This window comes from Indicator indicator, chromosome 1, assembly GCF_027791375.1.
Source record: "Indicator indicator isolate 239-I01 chromosome 1, UM_Iind_1.1, whole genome shotgun sequence".
In the NCBI taxonomy this organism is placed as follows: domain Eukaryota; kingdom Metazoa; phylum Chordata; class Aves; order Piciformes; family Indicatoridae; genus Indicator; species Indicator indicator.
This window is the reverse complement of record NC_072010.1, coordinates 7,744,522-7,762,625: the sequence shown is the minus strand read 5'-3', so window position 1 is coordinate 7,762,625 and position 18,104 is coordinate 7,744,522. Positions and strand designations below refer to the sequence as shown.

The 18,104-nt window shown below is 38.8% G+C and overlaps 1 protein-coding gene across 7 annotated transcripts in view; it reads right to left on the bottom strand.

Annotated features, from left to right (window-relative positions):
- DLG2 (discs large MAGUK scaffold protein 2) overlaps positions 1 to 18,104 on the bottom strand; it is a 701,362-nt gene that overhangs the window by 32,214 nt on the left and 651,044 nt on the right. For all 7 annotated transcript variants that reach the window (XM_054382907.1, XM_054382932.1, XM_054382887.1 and 4 more), the window contains one exon: positions 7,757 to 7,832. In XM_054382907.1, coding sequence (XP_054238882.1) covers positions 7,757 to 7,832 — 76 coding nt within the window. The remainder of the gene's footprint in view (positions 1 to 7,756; positions 7,833 to 18,104) is intronic.

The window sequence follows — 18,104 nt, the reverse complement described above, 5'->3', positions numbered from 1 at the left end:
ATACTGTGATAATTTTTGTTGACACTGCAGGAGGTATATGTTGGGCTGAGCAGAGGGTTTACCCCTATGCATTTCTAGATAGCTCTGCCTACCCTACCCTACCCTAACCTAACCTAGCCTAACCTAACCTAACCCACACTACCTTACCCTACCCTAACCAAGCATTTATATTTTACACTTGGCAAAGTGGTAATGAACGAGTATATTGAGAATACCTGTTACAAGCTCATAATTTAATCACTGCAACTACTAGTGCAAAGGTTAGTGCAAAGGAAGTGGCTGAGGTGTCTGTGTTAGGATTTTAAACTACACAGTTTGAGTAAGGCCCTGTGGTTCCTCGAGTCTAAATTGTCATGTCCAATCAAGAGAAAGCAGATAAATACTGCAAAGCTTTCTCATGTCTTAATCTTATGGCACTGAAGGGCCATAACTTTGTCCCACCATGTCTTGAAATGGTGGTTATGTTTTTCAGAAGGTGCACCTAGGTAAGGCTCACAGAAATAGATTAGCTGCACCTAGTTTCAAACATTTACACTGTAGGTGTCTGGGGTGGAGGTAGTGACCACAGGTTCCCTTTACATTCGGTGAATGATTCATCCCATCTGTTTTAGACAACAGGACAAGAATGGCAGGTTGGTACTCTTGACCATGAAGAAAGGAGGACCTGTTCAATTGAGCATTTTTGAAGTGGAGAAATATTAAATTTGAAGGCAGTGGATACATATTCACCTGGAGTACTGTCTCCAGTTCTGGAGCCCCTATTACAAGAAATATACAGATGTGCTGGAACATGTCCAGAGAAGGGTCATGATCAGAGGGCTGGAGCTCCTGTCCTATGAAGACAGACTGAGAGAGTTGGGGCTATTCAGTCTGGAGAGGAGAACGCTCCAAGGAGACCTTATTGTGGCCTTCTGATATCTTAAAGGGGCCTACAGGAAAGCTGGGGAGGGACTTTTTAGGATGTCAGGTAGTGATAGGACTAGGGAGAATAGAGCAAAGCTGTAAGTGAGTAGATTCAGACTGGATGTTAGAAAGAAGTTCTTCCTCATGAGGGTGGTGAGACACTGGAACAGCTTGCCCAGGGGGTGGAAGCCTCATCCGTAGAAGATTTAAAGCCAGGCTGGATGGGGCTCTGAGCAACATGATCTAGTCTGAGGTGCCCCTGTCCATGGCAGGGAGTTTGGAACTAGATGATCCTTGAGGTCCCTTCCAAACATGGCAATTCTATGGTTCCATGATAATAAATATACCCAGCAAATGTTTTAAATATTGGGGCACGTCAGAGAATTTATTATTTCTGGCAGTGCAACGTAACCCACTGGACAGCATGTGTTACCAGGCTTTCCAAGTCAGCAGCTAGCTCCACAAAAAAGATGCAGGTTTTTGAACATGCTCAGATTGTGGATTTTCCTCTACTTTTATTATCATACCAATAACTTCAGAAAATCCATTACTGTGAAATATCTTTAGAAGAGAAGTGCAAAGGAAAGTTGGCCAAAATTCACTGAATATGTGGAAAACTTTCTGATTATGAATACTTTCTCCCTAAAATTAATTAGAAAACTTATGTCTAGTAAAACACTGATGTTAGAAGCAACTTTGATAGGCAGAGGATTTACTAGCCTAATACATCTTTTTAGTTTCCAATTTCTGAGAAGCATGGATTCAGCTGAGATTATCACCTTTTTCTCTGCAGTGATACATCCAAATCTGCAATGGTGAACAACTAGCACAGGTGCTGTACTTGAGATCAGGACAGATATGATTGCAGTTTCTGCTTGGAGAATATGAAGACAAATAAATCAGTTTCTCTTTATATTGATAGAAGCAGAAATAACAACAGACTTAAACTGCAAAAGTTTAACAATTTCTGATGAGGAGGAGAGTGAAGCACTGGAGTGGGTTGTGGAAATGTCTTGTGGTATGTCTTTAACTAGAAATTAGACAAATCTGCAAGACAGGAGGAAGGTACAGAAGAAACCCTCAGGGCATGGGCTGGGACTCAGTGACCACTTGAGGTTCCTTACAGACTAGTTTTTCTCTGATTTTTTTGACTAGGACTGAACATACCACAGTTTTATAGAGCATAAATTGTTTGGAAATAGGTGGGTTGATTTTTGTTGTTGTTGTTGTTCTTTTCCCCCCAAATATGTCCTGAAAGTCACTGAATTTTAGACATTTGGGAGTGTGGTAAATTAAGTATGCAGAGGGTTTTATGCACACTACAATACAGAATTTGCTGTCTTAGTCAAGTTTAGATTTTCCCTGTCATGCCTCAGTGCAGTGTTGCTAAAGTGACAATAAAGCAAGAGGATCACCTTACATCACAAGAAGGGCTGTGAGATCTGTAAACAGAATCTGCTCATAAGAAATATTACTAAATGCTCTCCAGCTTCTGACTGTCATAATGAATACATTCAGAGGCAGTTGAAGGGGCAGAGTGAGTGCAATGTAGGTGACCTGGCTGAAATATGGAAAAAGCTGTGGATGACAAGCTAAGTGGATAGGAAAAGCTAATGGATGGTGATGGAGCAATATGGTGTGGGTCACATGCCAGGGCCTGCACTGCAGAAGTGCTGGGAGAGATTTTGGAGGGATGGGGCACTCCCTTTTCCTGCAAGACACCTTGTCCACATTCAGCAGTCCTCACATTCATCTGGCAATGATTCTTGGTAATCATGGACTGGACACCCAGCACGCAACCTGACACATGCATTAAAAGTTGAGAGACTGTAAGAAGCATGACATACTGAGAACTGAAATTGCATATTTGCCCATAGGACAATGTTCTGGATCCACAGGCTAAATAAGGTGTCAAATGAAGAGGCATATGATATAAACCCCCTGGTTCTCTGTATAAATTTAATTTTTACCTAAACATTATGCTTCAAGATAGAGGAACACTTCTTTGGGAACACACAACATCCATGAATGTTAGTACAAAAGGTCAGATGGTGATAATGTTCTTTCCAAGAGTTACAGTTTCCAGTATAAAAATATTTTCAAGAGACAGTCAAGAAAGAGTATATGATCTGACAGGGAGAAAAGCAAAAGAGGTGCTATTTTTGTCTCCTGAGAGACTGGTTGTAATTACAACAGTTGAGAATAAAAGCAGATTACTGGCTTATCTCTTTTCTCTTGGTAATATTTGCATCTTTTGACATTCTTCTGGATTCAGTAAAAAAATGTGAAAAGCCTCAAGCACTGTAGGTTTTAGGATTATAAAAGAAAAGTCTATTTTTGTTCAGCCTGAAGTCTAAGGTAGGGAAAATTACCAATTCAGTATGCTACTTTGGCAGATGCAGAACCCTGCTCACAGCTACTAACACATTCTGCTCCCTTTGGCACCAAGGTGAGCATCAGGAAATACTTGGGATACAATCTTAAGTTCAACAGCACAAAACATACTTTTTAATTTAGTTTGTGCTCACATAAGCCCTGTAGCTTCCTCCAGCATAAATATCAGACATAAAATTTTGGGTTGCTCTATTTTCCACTGATCACCCATAGACCAGTGGGCACCATTGACTGAGGCTTGAGAAATTCTAACTCTGCTGTCTTAATTTATGTTTTTTTTTTTTTTTTTAAATATTTGAAACTTTAAGGCAAACAGTGTCCTGGAAACTCTGCCCTTTGCTGCAGTAGCATGGAGCAGCTATAGGGAGCAAGAGGGGTGGATTGGTTGCTTTCACACTCCTTCAGTAACAATTAGAAAAGCTAGTGAAGATCATTACCAAAATTATAAGAATGAAGCTAGAGACTCAACTTGGCAACCCCAACTGAAGCACGATCTTTGCTTGGTAAAATGAAGCTGTTTCTAACAGTATTTGTATTCTTTTCCTTATTACACAGGTGTTAGCATCTCTAACTGGTTTCATATCTTTAAAAATGTTAATAGAATCTAAGATTCTGGTGATGACTGAACATGAACAATTAATTTTCTAACAGAACATGAAAGAAAAGTAGCCCTATTGTGTTGATGCAGAGATCCTGTCAGCCCAATATCTTTTTTGGAAGTTGTCCAAAACCAGATGTTTAAAAGAAAAAGTTGAGGAAACATGAGCCTTCCCTTTTTATAACCATCTCTGGTTTTTGAAATCAACAATTAGTATGTCCCAAGTGACATGATAAAGGTGTTAAAAGTTGTCATTGGATCCATTGTTTGCTAATTTATCTAATCCCTTTTAAACTTATTTATCTTTTATGTAATATCCTGTAATGATGATCATGGGAACTTAATTATGCATTGTATGGAGAGATACTATCCATTACCTGATTAAAATCTGAGACCAGAAAAAAGATTTCACTAGAGCTCCCTAATTATGTTTCACACTCTCTGTTTTCCTATTTATCCTTATTTTGTAGACTTTTATTTTACAAGCTGTGGATTGGATGAGTCCAATGAAATTAATTAAAAGTGAGTTAAATATTCTTAATCATGTTTTAAAAAACCTGCTGAACTATTTTTCCAGATGAGGCCACACACTAGGATTTGTCTTGAAAAAGAGAAACTTCTGGACTTCAGAAAAAAATATCCTTTAGCTATCCTTGCTAACAGGTTTGTCAACTATATTGCTGAGTGTTCTCAAATAACTTTTTAGTGAGACACACGTAGCTGATCAGCTACAAATGCCACACCATCTGTAATAATTTCTTTATCCTATCTGAATTTGGGATTAAAAATGAGGTATAACAGGTGAACATGAATAAGACTTTTAAAACCTGAAGAATAACTAGACAGTTTATATTTTAAAATCATAGCTGAAATGAATTTTGGCTCCATCTTATGAAACCTTTGGGGCCAGCCACATGATTCAGGTAAAATTGCAACATAGTAAGTCTTTTACCTGTACAAAACCAACTGAGAATTCTCTGTATTAGGCAAAATTTTGTCTAAGTCAAAAAAAGCTTCCAGACACATCTGGCCAAATTTAGAAATATCCCATGAAAAGCTATTCTCCCAATTTCATCTTTAGAGTAAACTAACACAGTGTCACTTGCCCACACAGTCATGAAAGTCTACGTACAAAGGTGCATCAGACACACATAAACTCACTCCCATCTGAATTTCAACTTGATTTCCAACAGAATAGTTCTCCTGGGCCTCCTGCAGCCCTGTTTGTCTGAACTGATTTTCCTCCAGATAAAAAAAAACCCAACTGTTAGACGACATCTTCTCAAACACTAAAAGACTAAATGGAAATGCTGATCCCTAAAATGCATGTACATATTTCTGTACTGAAACATAGCATTTTAGCATTTTAGCATTTTATGTGTTAATGCTTAATTTAATAGTGAACACTTTCCCTCCTTATGCTTCTTCAAACAGAAGCCCTGAAATCGTGGGATCATTATTATTAATTATTTTTTAATAGAAGAAAGCAAATTTTATCAAATACTAACAATAGTTAAATGTGTACCCCAAAGGGTTCAGTAGTTTTGGTCTGTAATTATTTAGTGTCCTAAACATTGAAACAAGCATTGGTGTGGATGATTCGAAGATTAATGTCACACTGATGACAAAATGGAAAAAACAATTTGGGGAATCTAAGAGGTAATTAAGTTCTTGACAGACTCACTTGAATAAGGACCATTAATTATATGAATGAGTTATTCCCTCGAAGCTTTGATTATGTACAGGAAATAGACATTTAACAAGTGATTTCATTGGCAATATAAAGCTTTTTATCTCCCCAAAATAAATGGCAACATTAATTTGCAGGGCTGCAGTGAATGGTCATTTCAAATTAAAAAACAGAGTTCTGACTCCTGAAGAAATGTGATGAGGTCCTTCCACAGTGCTTTTTGGTAAATACTGTATACCAAGTTACCTGCATGGGCAGATACTGTGTAGAGGCTGAACTCTCATTCCATGTACCTTATAGATCTCAAAAACTGCTTTCAGTTAGTTGTCCTGGTTTGAGGTTGGGTGTCTTTAAGAAATCATCAACAAGTTTCCCAGGAGGGCCCAAGAGGTCCAGGGCTGGACTGGAAATTGTAATTTTTTGTATTTGCATTCCCAGAATGCCTGTATCCAGCCTTTATAAGAGGACACTACAAGCTGCCTCTTCCCCTTCTCTCCCGGCCACACAGGCTCCCTGATCTCCTCTATGGTATGGGAGAGGGTTTCAGCCTTTAGCAGTCTGCTAGCAGCCTGGGCAAAGCTGAATTTCTAGCTGTGTCATTTTGGGTCTGGTGTAGGGGGGACAGTAACAGGGAGGTATGGTGGTGGGGAGGCATTGGAGAACTTGAATTTAACCTGGTTTGGTGGAGGTTGGGGAAACTTTGGCCTAAGAAGGTTCTTGGATAAGAGTGGTCTATAGATTTCTTTGTATTTTATATACTTTGCACCATAGCATGCAGTTTATGAATAGCATTTCCATCTGAACTTCCAATAATATTCTCTATTCTATCCAATCCTGTGTGGAGTTTTTCTTTGACTATGAGAAGAGTTAGAGAGCCTGCCTCGCTCCTTAAACTGAGACATTAGTGCATTTGCATGGAACTCAGGAACTCTTCCATAGAGAAGCAACAGGGAAGTATTTGCAAGTCTGAAGTATTATTTTGCTGGCATGCAGAGGCATGGCATCTACTGTCCTATGAACTGCATGCTCATAGCAAGAGGAACTTCTTATCCTGCTAATCTGTCTGAGTTAAGGATAGAATAAATTAGGATAAAAGAAGTATTATTCATACTATGGAGGAAAACTGAAGCAAGAAGTGATTAAGAATGAGAATTTTAAACTAGGCAAGAACAGCAGGCCTGGAAAGGATCTGACAAACCACTTGGTTTTGTCCCTCATTAGCACCTAACTATAGGCTTGTGTCCTCTTATCACTCAGTTTTGGCCCTGTGATGTGTTGTCTGCTGCCAAATAGGACTTTTTTTTTTTTTTTTTTTTTTTTTTTTCCCTGATGGTTCTGTGGTTTTGCTCACAGAAACCCTTAGCTGTAAATCCCATGCATGCCAACTGGACAGTTTTCAAAAATAAATGCCTGAAAATGTAATGTCAAATATTCACTATTGCTGCAAGTGTAAACTATGCTGCAGCATGAAAACATACCTCAACAGCCAGGACTGTGGGCATTCCTCATGCTATAACTCTTGCCAGCCAGATGGCAATGTACCAGATATTAGACACCAGGCTAGTGAGAACTGCTGACTGTTGGGGACAATAAATGTTGCGGAGTGGCTGCTTTCTGCAGACAGGAACTTGCCTGTTTTGTGTTGGCTGGCCTGTTGTGCCTGCTGTGAAACACATCTGTGTTCAATGTCTGTCACAACTCTTAAAGCAGAACATCCGAAACCTACATTTTGCATCCAAAACTCTTTAACTTCTAATGTTTTGTTTGAGATGTAGCACCATCTGAAGCCAGGGAATTTGTACTTCTTGCATGAAACAATTTTCCAAATTGGTTTTTTAACGTCTGCTTTTTCTCCTCTTTTTAAATGTCTGCTTTTTCTCCTCTATCCATCATTTTACTAAAATCACAACAGTCACAGAATGTTCTTTATTTTCTTAGTATCTTCCAATTAGGAGGCACTGTCAGTCAGTACTATTATAAAAAGAATGTTTAATTATTTCAAAGATTATAACATACTATATTCCTGTCTGTATTTCACTACACTCCAGGTCACCAGGCTCCAGTGAGTCTCTAGGCAACAATCCGAATATTACTTAGAGTGCTAAAATTGTCTCTGAACCATCTACAACAATTACAAAGTGCAATTTCAAAAGGTTTCACTATCTACGTACCCCTTTTGCATCGATTACGCCAGGTTTTGCGTTGAATTTCACTGTCTTCAAACGTGCACGCTCCTTCCTTTCAACTCTGGGGAAAAGAAAACACAAGTAAAGAAACACCTATTGATTATAGGAGCTTTTTGTACCATACCTTTGATATCTGATCTCTTAAGACTATTTGTGGCTTATTATGTACAAAGTGAGCATTTAAAGCAAATTTGGTAAATTGGAGAAGGAGAGATCTCAGGCCACTTCCTCAGCCAAGCAGCAGTTCTTGGTGAAAGACAGGGATGGATACAAGGAGCCTTGGTTGTCCCACACCAGCAGAATAGCACTGCCTTCAGTACACATGGGAGTGTGGTAAAAACACATTAAGGACAAATTTACCCTGTATAATTTAAGCTGAACAAAATTTAGGCAAAATTTAGAGTTATTCTATGGTGAGAGGAGTGAGCTGTTCACTTCAATGCTTTCAAATGTGTACTTTAGGATGCAATACATTTCCTAGTATCATAGAATCATTTAGGTTGAAAAAGAACTTTAAGATCAAGTCCAACCATAAACTTAACATTCTAAGTCCACCACTAAACCATGTCTTTAAGCATCACATCCACACATCTTTTAATTTCCTCCCAGGATGGTGACTCAGCCACTTCCCCAGACAGACTGCTCCAATGCTCAACAACTCTTTCAGTGAAGAAACCCCCTCTGCGTGGGCACCTTTTTGTCTTACTATAGAAGGAACTTTGTTCCCTAGCTTACATAAATGATGAACTTCTAGATCATCCAAATAAAGTGAATCCCACCATTTAAAAATCTATTTTCAACATGCTCCCCCTACCCTACAGTGACATGGTTTCAGAGTCATGAACTGCATAAAAAATACCTTAAAATTAGGTTAAAATGCCTGACGAAACAGCATATGACACAGTGGTGGTGAATAGAGTCTAAACCCATAGTAAATGCCAAACAGAAAGAATGATGCTTCATTTGATGTTTTGAGAAGATTCAAGAAATTGCAGTCGGAAAGTCTTGCTGCTTTCCCCCACTACTGGCTCCCTATGCCACTGCTCCCATCAGTGACCCTCATTGTGGCCTTCTCCACAGCAGAAAACTAACAGCCTAGATAAGCTGAATAAGTTGCAATGGTTTTAAAGAGTTTAAAGAGATGATTCATCAGCTTGTCTGACTGGAGCAGACTTTAAGAAAGGAAAAGGAAGCTCCTTTCCCTCATGCTTCAGAGCAACTTTGCCTGGCATCTCAATGAAAAACAATGTCTTACTGATCTGAGTTTGAAGGAGATAACTAGAAGCCTTCCAGGGACTAATGAGTTAATGGGCAAACCTTAACAAATGTGCTAGCTATTTTAACTTTGTTCAGATTGCCTCAAATCCATAAACCAACATTCACCACACATTCAGATGACCTTTACAGAGCCCTTTGCACTATGAGCACTGTTTAAATCTTAGGTTCTGCAATACTGGCTTTAGAATGCCACAGATTTTTAAGAGTCTTGCCCTCAGTTTGACTGAAGCAATTCTGAAAATGCTATCACTGGAAAGTTTTTCTTGTTTTAAAAACTTTATTTACAAATCAATGTCAAATACATCTTCTATTGTATTTGTTACAATAATCAAGTAAAGAGAAACTTGAGACTTTGGTTACCTAAAACTACAGTGGTTTGCCAAAAAGTGTTTCTGAGGAGATGTACAAATTCTCAGGAGCAGAACAGCTAATTTTAACCACTAAAATGTTGAAAATTGTGTGGATGGTCTTAGTCACAACATACCCAAAGCAGATAGAATGCAATTAATTTGTTTTTCTGACTCATTTTAATGAAGACTTCACTGCAATTGGGTGAGTTCTGAAAACAGAGATGGGAGGTACCTGCTACCAAATAGTGAGGCTGAATAGGAGAGGAAACAGACTATACATTTCAGAGGTCCTTGGGCTGGTTCTAGTCTGGCCGCATTAACTGACCACTCATTAGCAGATGCATTGGATGAGCTCATCTTCAAGATCAATTTAGTATGAACAAATCTTGTACATATTCATCAAGTCTGTCCCATGAGATGAAGCAAGTGCAGAAAAAGAAGGCAGAAAGGACAAGTGCTTTGCAAGCTCAATCCTGACCTGCATGATCAGATCACACAGCCACAGTGGGCGCACCTCCCAGGACCTGAGAGCCCAAATTGCAGTGTGACAGGAGCCAAAACTTGGCTTAGTCTGCACAGTCCCAATATTCATATATTTTAAAAAACTGAAATGCCCAAATGAAATGTCTCAAAAGTTATATGATGCTGATATCCATAGCTTCAATAAACACAGCTTGAGAGAGAAGTTATGTTCTATATGCAATGCCTTCAGAGCGAGAAAATAACTGAGATCTAAAAAATTCTCTTTCAGAGAGAAACACACATCAAAATCATTGGCAACAAGACAATGCCAAACAAATTAGTTCTAAAGAAGACACATTACATTTTACCTTTTAATGCTAGATATATTTAACCACCAAAATAATATAGAAGAGCAATGTGAGTCATCTAGATCCATATGTGGATGTCATATATTTTGACTTCAGTAAAGCTTTTGATACTGTCTCCCATAACATCCTCACAGAAAAGCTCAGGAGATGTGGCATAGATGGTTGGTCAGTGAGGAGGATTGAAAACTGGCTCCACAACAGAGTTCAGAGGGTCGCATCAGTGGCACAGAGTCAACTTGGAGGCCTGTGGCAAGTGGTGTTCCCCAGGGATTGATACTGGGTCCAGTTTTGTTCAATATCTTTATCAACAACCTGGATGAGGGGATTGAGAGTACCCTCAGCAAGTTCCTGATGATACAAAACTGGGGTGGGGGAGTTGGCTGACACCTGTCAGGCTGTGCAGCCATCCAACGTGACCTGGACAGGCTGGAGAGCTGGGTGCAGGCAAACCTCATGAAGTGCAATAAGGACAAGTGCAGGGTCCTACCTCTGGGGAGAAATAACAACAGACACCAGGACAGGTTAGGGGCTGCCCTGCTGGAAAGCAGCTCCACAGAGAAAGACCTTGGAGTGCTGGTCGACAGCAAGTTCTCCATGGAACAACAATGTGCTCTTGTGGCCAAGAGAGTCAATGGGATCCTGGGATGTATCAAGAAAGGTGTGTCTAGAAGGTCTAAGGAAGTTCTTCTATCTCTCTACTCTGCCTTGGTGAGACCACACCTGGAATCCTGTGTCCAATTTTGGGCTCCCCAGTTCAAGAGAGAAAGAGACTTTCAAAACCTACCTGGATGCGTTCCTGTGCAGACTACCTTAAGTGATCCTGCTCTGGCAGGGGGGTTGGACCTGATGATGTCTTGAGGTTCCTTCCAACCTCTGATATACTGTGATACTGTGATTTGTATCTTAGAATCAAGACTGGACAAACACAAAATAAGGTCCTCAGTATAGAGGGAAAAAAGAGGCACACAAGGAATTTATAAAGGACACCAGACTAGGTAATTCAGTGTTTCTTTTCTTAAATGTTACGGATCAGTATCTTGAATTCCCATTATTTAATGAATGAGTATTATCTTAATAATGTGTTAGTAAAACTTGAAATCTATTAGCAGACTGAAATATATGCAGTAAATAACCTGTGGAAAAACTACACAATCTTAGTATGCTTGGGAAGTACATCATAACTATGAAATTTACTTGTGTTATATATTTTAAACTTCTAACACTGTACGCTTAAATAACAATGCCAGGAATTAAGACAACATACCTAAGATGGGGTGAGATATCCCCCAACCAAAACTGACCCCTAAGAAAACCATGTGCAAAGAAAGAAATCTAAAGAAACCAAGAAGCTACTTGTGTCCTTACTCACCTTGACTAGTTTGGTCATTACTGTAGAAGTAACATTTGGTGCCTTTGCAAAATCACCTACAGGATCATCTACAAGAAAAAAATGTGGCCACCCAGCTATAATAGAAGCAGTAACTCTGTTTGTCTAAGATTAGGAATTGCTCTAGGAAATCTCAGTTGAATGCTGCAAAGCTAGCTGGATGTTGAATTTTTATTAGGCAATAAATATCTGGGGAAAAAAATAATTTTATTATGCCCTCCAAACTGGTCCACATATGACCCTTTTCCTAATTTTCACAGTTTCACACAAATGACATTGGAATACATTCCTGCAAATCTCTTGGTTTCTAAGTCTGGATAGTAAGAAAATTTAGTTTCTGCTAATTGCTTCAAAGAATACAAATTGTAGACTTGTGATAGAATGATAATTAACACAACATGTTTCCTTCTGAGTGGGTTTATATATCTCATACTGAAACACAGTGAACGCTGGTTACTATAGTTACAGTTTAAATTTAGAATAAATGCATTTCTCTGTGCGTGGAATATTCACATGGAAACAGCTCAAATGCAGATTTCAAATTAAATCTATGTTATTTGAAACACATGAACAGTCTCAAACTTAAACTAGCAGATGAAATCCCTTGGTAGTACTGGTAAGAAATGAAGACTTGAGGCTGTGTAATTGCCTAAATAGGATGGATGTCTTCTGAGAAAATAATTAGCTTAAATGAACACAGTATTCTACTTATTAATCTGTGTTAACATTTAAACTCATTCCAGTCCTGTCTAACTTCCTAAAACATCTGCTTTTAACTTCATTTCTTGTTCACTGTGTAAAAAAGTTTGGAAAGCAACCCTTATATATGAAATCTGTCATAATTGCATTAGCAGCCATGGAGTCATCGCTGCTTCCTACAGGCATAGCAGACAGATGAGAAGCTGCAGAAACATTCTGCATTGCTTTGAGAAGTATATAAATAAAGTCATTAAGTGTCATTAATCCTCCAGGCAAACATACCAACAATGTTCATACATGCTCAGCATCTCTGATAAATACTACAAACGTTTCAGAATCTGGTGCTGTATTAAGAACATCACACAGTGTTGCCTCTCACTACGATTTTCCCGACACCTTCCACAATAAAACTGCTCTCAGTTACTTCTGATTTAACTGAGCTGTAAACTTCTGAGTTGAAATTTCATGTGTTTCAGGATGATTACATTACAGTTGCTGCTAAAAGTGTCAGTGAAATGGGTTACCTGTTAGACAATGGCTATGATAAAGTAAATGGTTTTGGCCAAATTATAATACACTCTAAAGCTCTCCAGATCACATGCTCTGCTGCTTTCATGTCTTGGATGTGGGCTTGAAAGGTGGCAATGCATTGCTTTAGTGTCAGGAGTATACCTCTTTTTCCTGAAGGAATCAGCTGAGTATCTGAACGTCTGAAGAGCTTTGGTTTTCACATGCTCTGGAGAACTCCAAGAATTTAGCTTGGTTCTCTGAAGATTTAGTCTTTGTCGAGGTGGTCAGGGTGCAAGACTGTAGCAAACTAAGATGCTTACATAATTTCTCATCTGAGCTACCACAACACTTTTGCCATAAACAGAGGTTAAAAGGGATCTAAAATGATGAAGATAAAATATATAGAATATTAGTCCTTTTATCATCGTTGATCCAGCTCTTAGAAAATGCTTTTTAAAAAGAATACTAATTAAAGCTCTTTTAGTAATTGTATTGATTCCTCAGGTCTGCAATTGCTGCATTTTAGGCTAAATAAAGTTGATTTTCTTGTTTCCTAAAGAAAAAAGGTAGCTTAGACACAAAGAGTGTTTTGCAGTAACTGAACTTACAAATGCCTCCATAATATATGACTACAAATTCCTCACATTGCTTTAGGTGACAGCAAACCTACCATCCCTTGGACAACATTTTGATCAATCAGATGAGTAAACTGGTATTAAAGGAAGAAATGTTTCACTTCAAATTGTATCCATTCTACATTCACCGTTGTTGTACAAAGCAGGATTTTGGGGGGTTTGTGAAAAGAAAGAAGGGGAAGAATGCCCATCTGCCAGATTTGCAGAGGCCCTAAGTTGCAACTCTGACTTGCCTGATATAAACATTGCTGCCATGCAATTTTCTAATTATGTATCTCTTAGGTAGAGCTATGATGAAGGGAGTGAAGCACAGATTTGACTTCTGAAACTAATTGTGGCTCAAGTCCCATTTTTGAAACGCCTGAGAGTCTGAGAGTCACTGAAACTCGATGAAGTTTCAACTAATGTTCAAAGACACCTACACCAAGCATTCAAACGTGACTGGGGAACTCAAAAACTCTGAGCCCCATGAGGAGGCAGCATTGCCAAACACAGCTGATGGGGATTTCACCTCCAGGTTTCCATTGCTCTCCAGGACATCTCCCTGCAGACATAGTGTGTGTACAGGAAAACGGACCCAAGTCTGTCTGAGACCTGGGACCATTGGAGTATACCCTGTATGCTTGTTTTCTCTTGAAATAATTCTTGGTGGTAGACACTTCATGGCCCTTTTCCCAAAAATGCTCAGGTTCATTCTCTTCTTCCCACGTAAAGATGAAGAAGTGGAGATGTACACTGAAAATAGCCGTCAGTGTTTCCTCAACAGCAAGTTTAGTACTTCAGTTCTTTGGGATGCTGTTCTCTCCCTGCCCCTCTTCTGAGGAACTTATTACAGGGCTACAATACTCACTGCACTGTGATGTCTATCTGCTTTTGTGTTTCTGGGCACACATGAAAATGGGTGTCTGGGATTTTTTAAAATGAGACTGTCAGATTTTCATGTGCACTGCAGATAAGAAGAAATCAAGCATGGCTCGGCCTGATATAAACTGTGATCTTCCATTGTTGGGGGTTAATGGACCACTGGAAATTTTGTACAAACACTAATTTGTCCTCACAGTAGAATTGCAAAATATCAAGTGAGACAGACTTTAATCTTCAACAACAGTGTTCAACACCGATATGGAATATGAATGCAAATTGAAAACTCGTGTTGAGAATCAAACAACATTGTTACAGTACCCTAATTTGCAAGGATTTGTCACTGTCTTCTGCAGAATGAAAGTTATTTCCAAATCCAGCATGAGAACATTAGGAAGGAGGGTTATCAAACAGGAGAAATGCAGTGCAAAATGGATACTTGAAAAGCTTTGTTGTCTTTTACATCTTTGTTAACAAGTTTGTTCTTGTCTTGCTTTGTGATTTCCAGGTCATCCACATTCTGTTTGTTTCACCTGCCCATCAAGTGAAAGATAACTGAAAATAGGTATTACTATTTGTAATCCAGATTGTTGGGGGTTTAAGACTGGATGTCTTAACCATAGAGAAGTCCTCTAAGGACAAGAGAGGTGCAGGAAGGTGGACACCAGAAAAAGGTGGTGTTTTGGCCTGGTTGGAGGGGAGGTTTGGTAAAGCCTAGGTTGGAGAGAACTGGGCCAAAGCTGAATATGAGCACTGAGGATTGGAACGGGCTGCCCAGAGATTTTGTGGAGTCTCCTTCTCTGGAGACTTTCAAAACCCATCTGGATGTGTTCCTGTCCAATCTGTGCTAGATTCTATGGTCCTGCTCTGGCAGGGGTGTTTGACTCGATGATCTTCGCAGGTCCCTTCCAGCCCCTAACATCCTGTAATCCTGTGATGAAGTTCTGTATTTTGTATGTTTTTTACTGTTGTATGTAGTTGTGAGTAGTATTTCCATTTAACTTCCCAGTTCATGTGCGGAGCGTTTTTATTTTACTCCTTTGGGAAGGGGTAAAATAGCTTCTGTCTACTCAAACCTCCGACACATATTTGTGGACCTAGACCATGCTTTTTACTGATTCCATCCTTTGCACTGATAAGTCTGTGAGGTCTTAGTTTGCCAATAGATTCCCCTTCTCAAACTTATTTTTGAGAATTCCTGCAGTGGTATTTTTGCAGCAGAACATGTCCTTTTCAGTAGGACAGAACGTGTTCTAATTCAGCTCTCCACCTTGAGTGATTTGCTAATAGTGAGCAACTCAGCACCTGGTCAATATTTAAAGAAAAAAAAAGTAGATCTAATGCCATTTGGAAGTGAATTCTCATAAAATCATGGAACAACATTATTCTGTTTAAAAGCTAAAGCCTATTTTCCTTCAGCATAAAAGTTTCCCATCATTGCAATAGAACAGGAAGATATTTATATGCACATATACATATCAATTTCATTCCAAATTTTTTTTCCCCAATTAAATTAGTAAGTATATTCAGGTAGCTTATTTTAGACAAAGTTTTAACATCCAGGGATTAAAGTCTTAAGGGATGTTTAGAAAGGTGAGCAATTTATAGGAAACCATTAAAAATAAAACCCACTTGAGTGGATAAACATGCCCTTCTGCCAAGTTGAGCAGAATAACAAATTTAAGTTGGCTTTTTACCCACAGAGACTTCTGTGCTGGGAAAACCTCTTGTTCCTTGTCCTTATATGTTTGTGAAACTGATTTTTTGTGTACTTTTCTCCCCATTTTGCTCTGAAAGGAGAGTGTAGTTATATGTGCTTGTGGGAAGAATGTTGTCTGAGATCACAAAAATGAGGCTGGTACCATGTACACCTTCAGCTGATAGTAAAAAAGATATCGCACAACATTTTGCAGTCAAGTGTACTTAAACTACTTGAAAATGGCATTCTTAGGGTGATGTTCAGTTTGAGAGAAGTTTTGTGGCTGCACATCTTAAAGACAATAGAAAAATTAGTGTAAATATTGTAGTATTTTAGGATCAAATCCTTGCTGGCTACAGTGGGAGGAGTAGTAAAAGTGGTCAGAATTTACACTCAGCCATTCTGAAGCAATTTGTGTAAAACACAGCCGAAATTACTTTCAGCCCCACAGACCCAAGTCAAGCAGATGTACACACATCATAGAAAACACTGAAGCTTGACATTACATAATCACAGAATTGTCAAGGTTGGAAGGGACCCCAATGATCATCTAGTTCCAACCCCCCTGCCATGGGCAGAGACACCCTTCACTACATCATGTTGCCCAGAGCCACATCCAGCCTGGTCTTAAAAACATCCAGGGATGGGGCTTCCACCGCCTCCCAGCATCTGAGATGTTGAAGTTTGCTTGCAATGTAGGACCTTTTCTTTTGAGCAGAGACTCACAAAGTGAAAAGAATTTGAGCTATAAAATCAATGCTACAGCAAATTAAAATTTACTACTGAATGAGAGCATCTGTAAAGGAATTTAATACATTCTAACTTATGCACAGTGGTTCCATGCTTTTTATTGATTTGCTTTAACTAATGTGAGACTTTCCATGAGAAGGGAAACTTAGACATAGTTAACATAGTGCACAGATAATACCACAAACTGAGACTCTGGTACAAGACTGGCAGTTATGTCTCCTCACCTTGGAGACTCTGCCCAGCATAATAACTGTGCCCTGTTCTCACCTTAGACATAGCCAGAATACATCATTTTAGTGGATGTGGAACCAAGATAAATTTGTCCTGCAATATGAATTCATTAATATTATATAGTAACAAGTGTTTGTAGTTCAACTACTAATGAAGTGCTCTACAGCTTCTCCTACTATCCTGAACATCAATATGATAAAATATCACAAGATGTTTATAACATTGTATTTGGTTTCTATTCAACTGGCTACTCAGTCCCATGGCTGAGAACAACAGCTGCCAGTTAGGTAACAAATACATACTGACAAATGGACAAAGTGTTGTTTTCAGATGTATAAAGGATTGCAATGATATTTTAACACTGCAAGAGACTCAGCATTTAGTTTACATCAACCCCCACTGAGGTCACTAGCTCACCAGCTCAAGTGATTTAGTCTGTGCATAGATCAGGGAAGACATATAGGGCCACCCTCATTTCTTCTATTGCCTCTTTCAGTAACCTTCCTCTAGCTGCAGTGCTACCCTCCAGAACTCCCCCTTCAGCCTGACTTGACAGTTTAACCACCAACAAGGCAACAAGTCCACACACTGGCACCAGCTTTTCAATCTAATGACAAATAGCTTTCAAACTCTACTGAATTACTAAGAGGTAAAGTCTCATAAGGTATCCAACATCCTGGGGAGAGTAATGAGTAGCAGCTCTCCTATAATTATGAATTATGTTTTTTTCTGATATATCACATATATCACAGAGGAGAAAAAGAGTTTTGATCTATCAATCAAAATTTCTTTTACCAGGTCATGCTAAAATATCAATGTATGAAGGGCTGTCTTGCAAAAAGATGTAGAAAAACTGCAATCCTAAATACTTGGAAAGTCTTAAAATGACATAGCACCTTGAAGAAGTAATATAATGTACTTTTTATGGCTTTGTGTACATATATGTATATACATATATATATATATATACATAAATTCAAAGCTCTCAGTGGCATTCAGAGCTATTCTATAATGATTTCACTTATGAAAAATGCAGGAATTGTACATTAGCTGCTGCTGAACAGGAGATAAGGTAGCAAAGCAGATGGTAACAATACTCACCC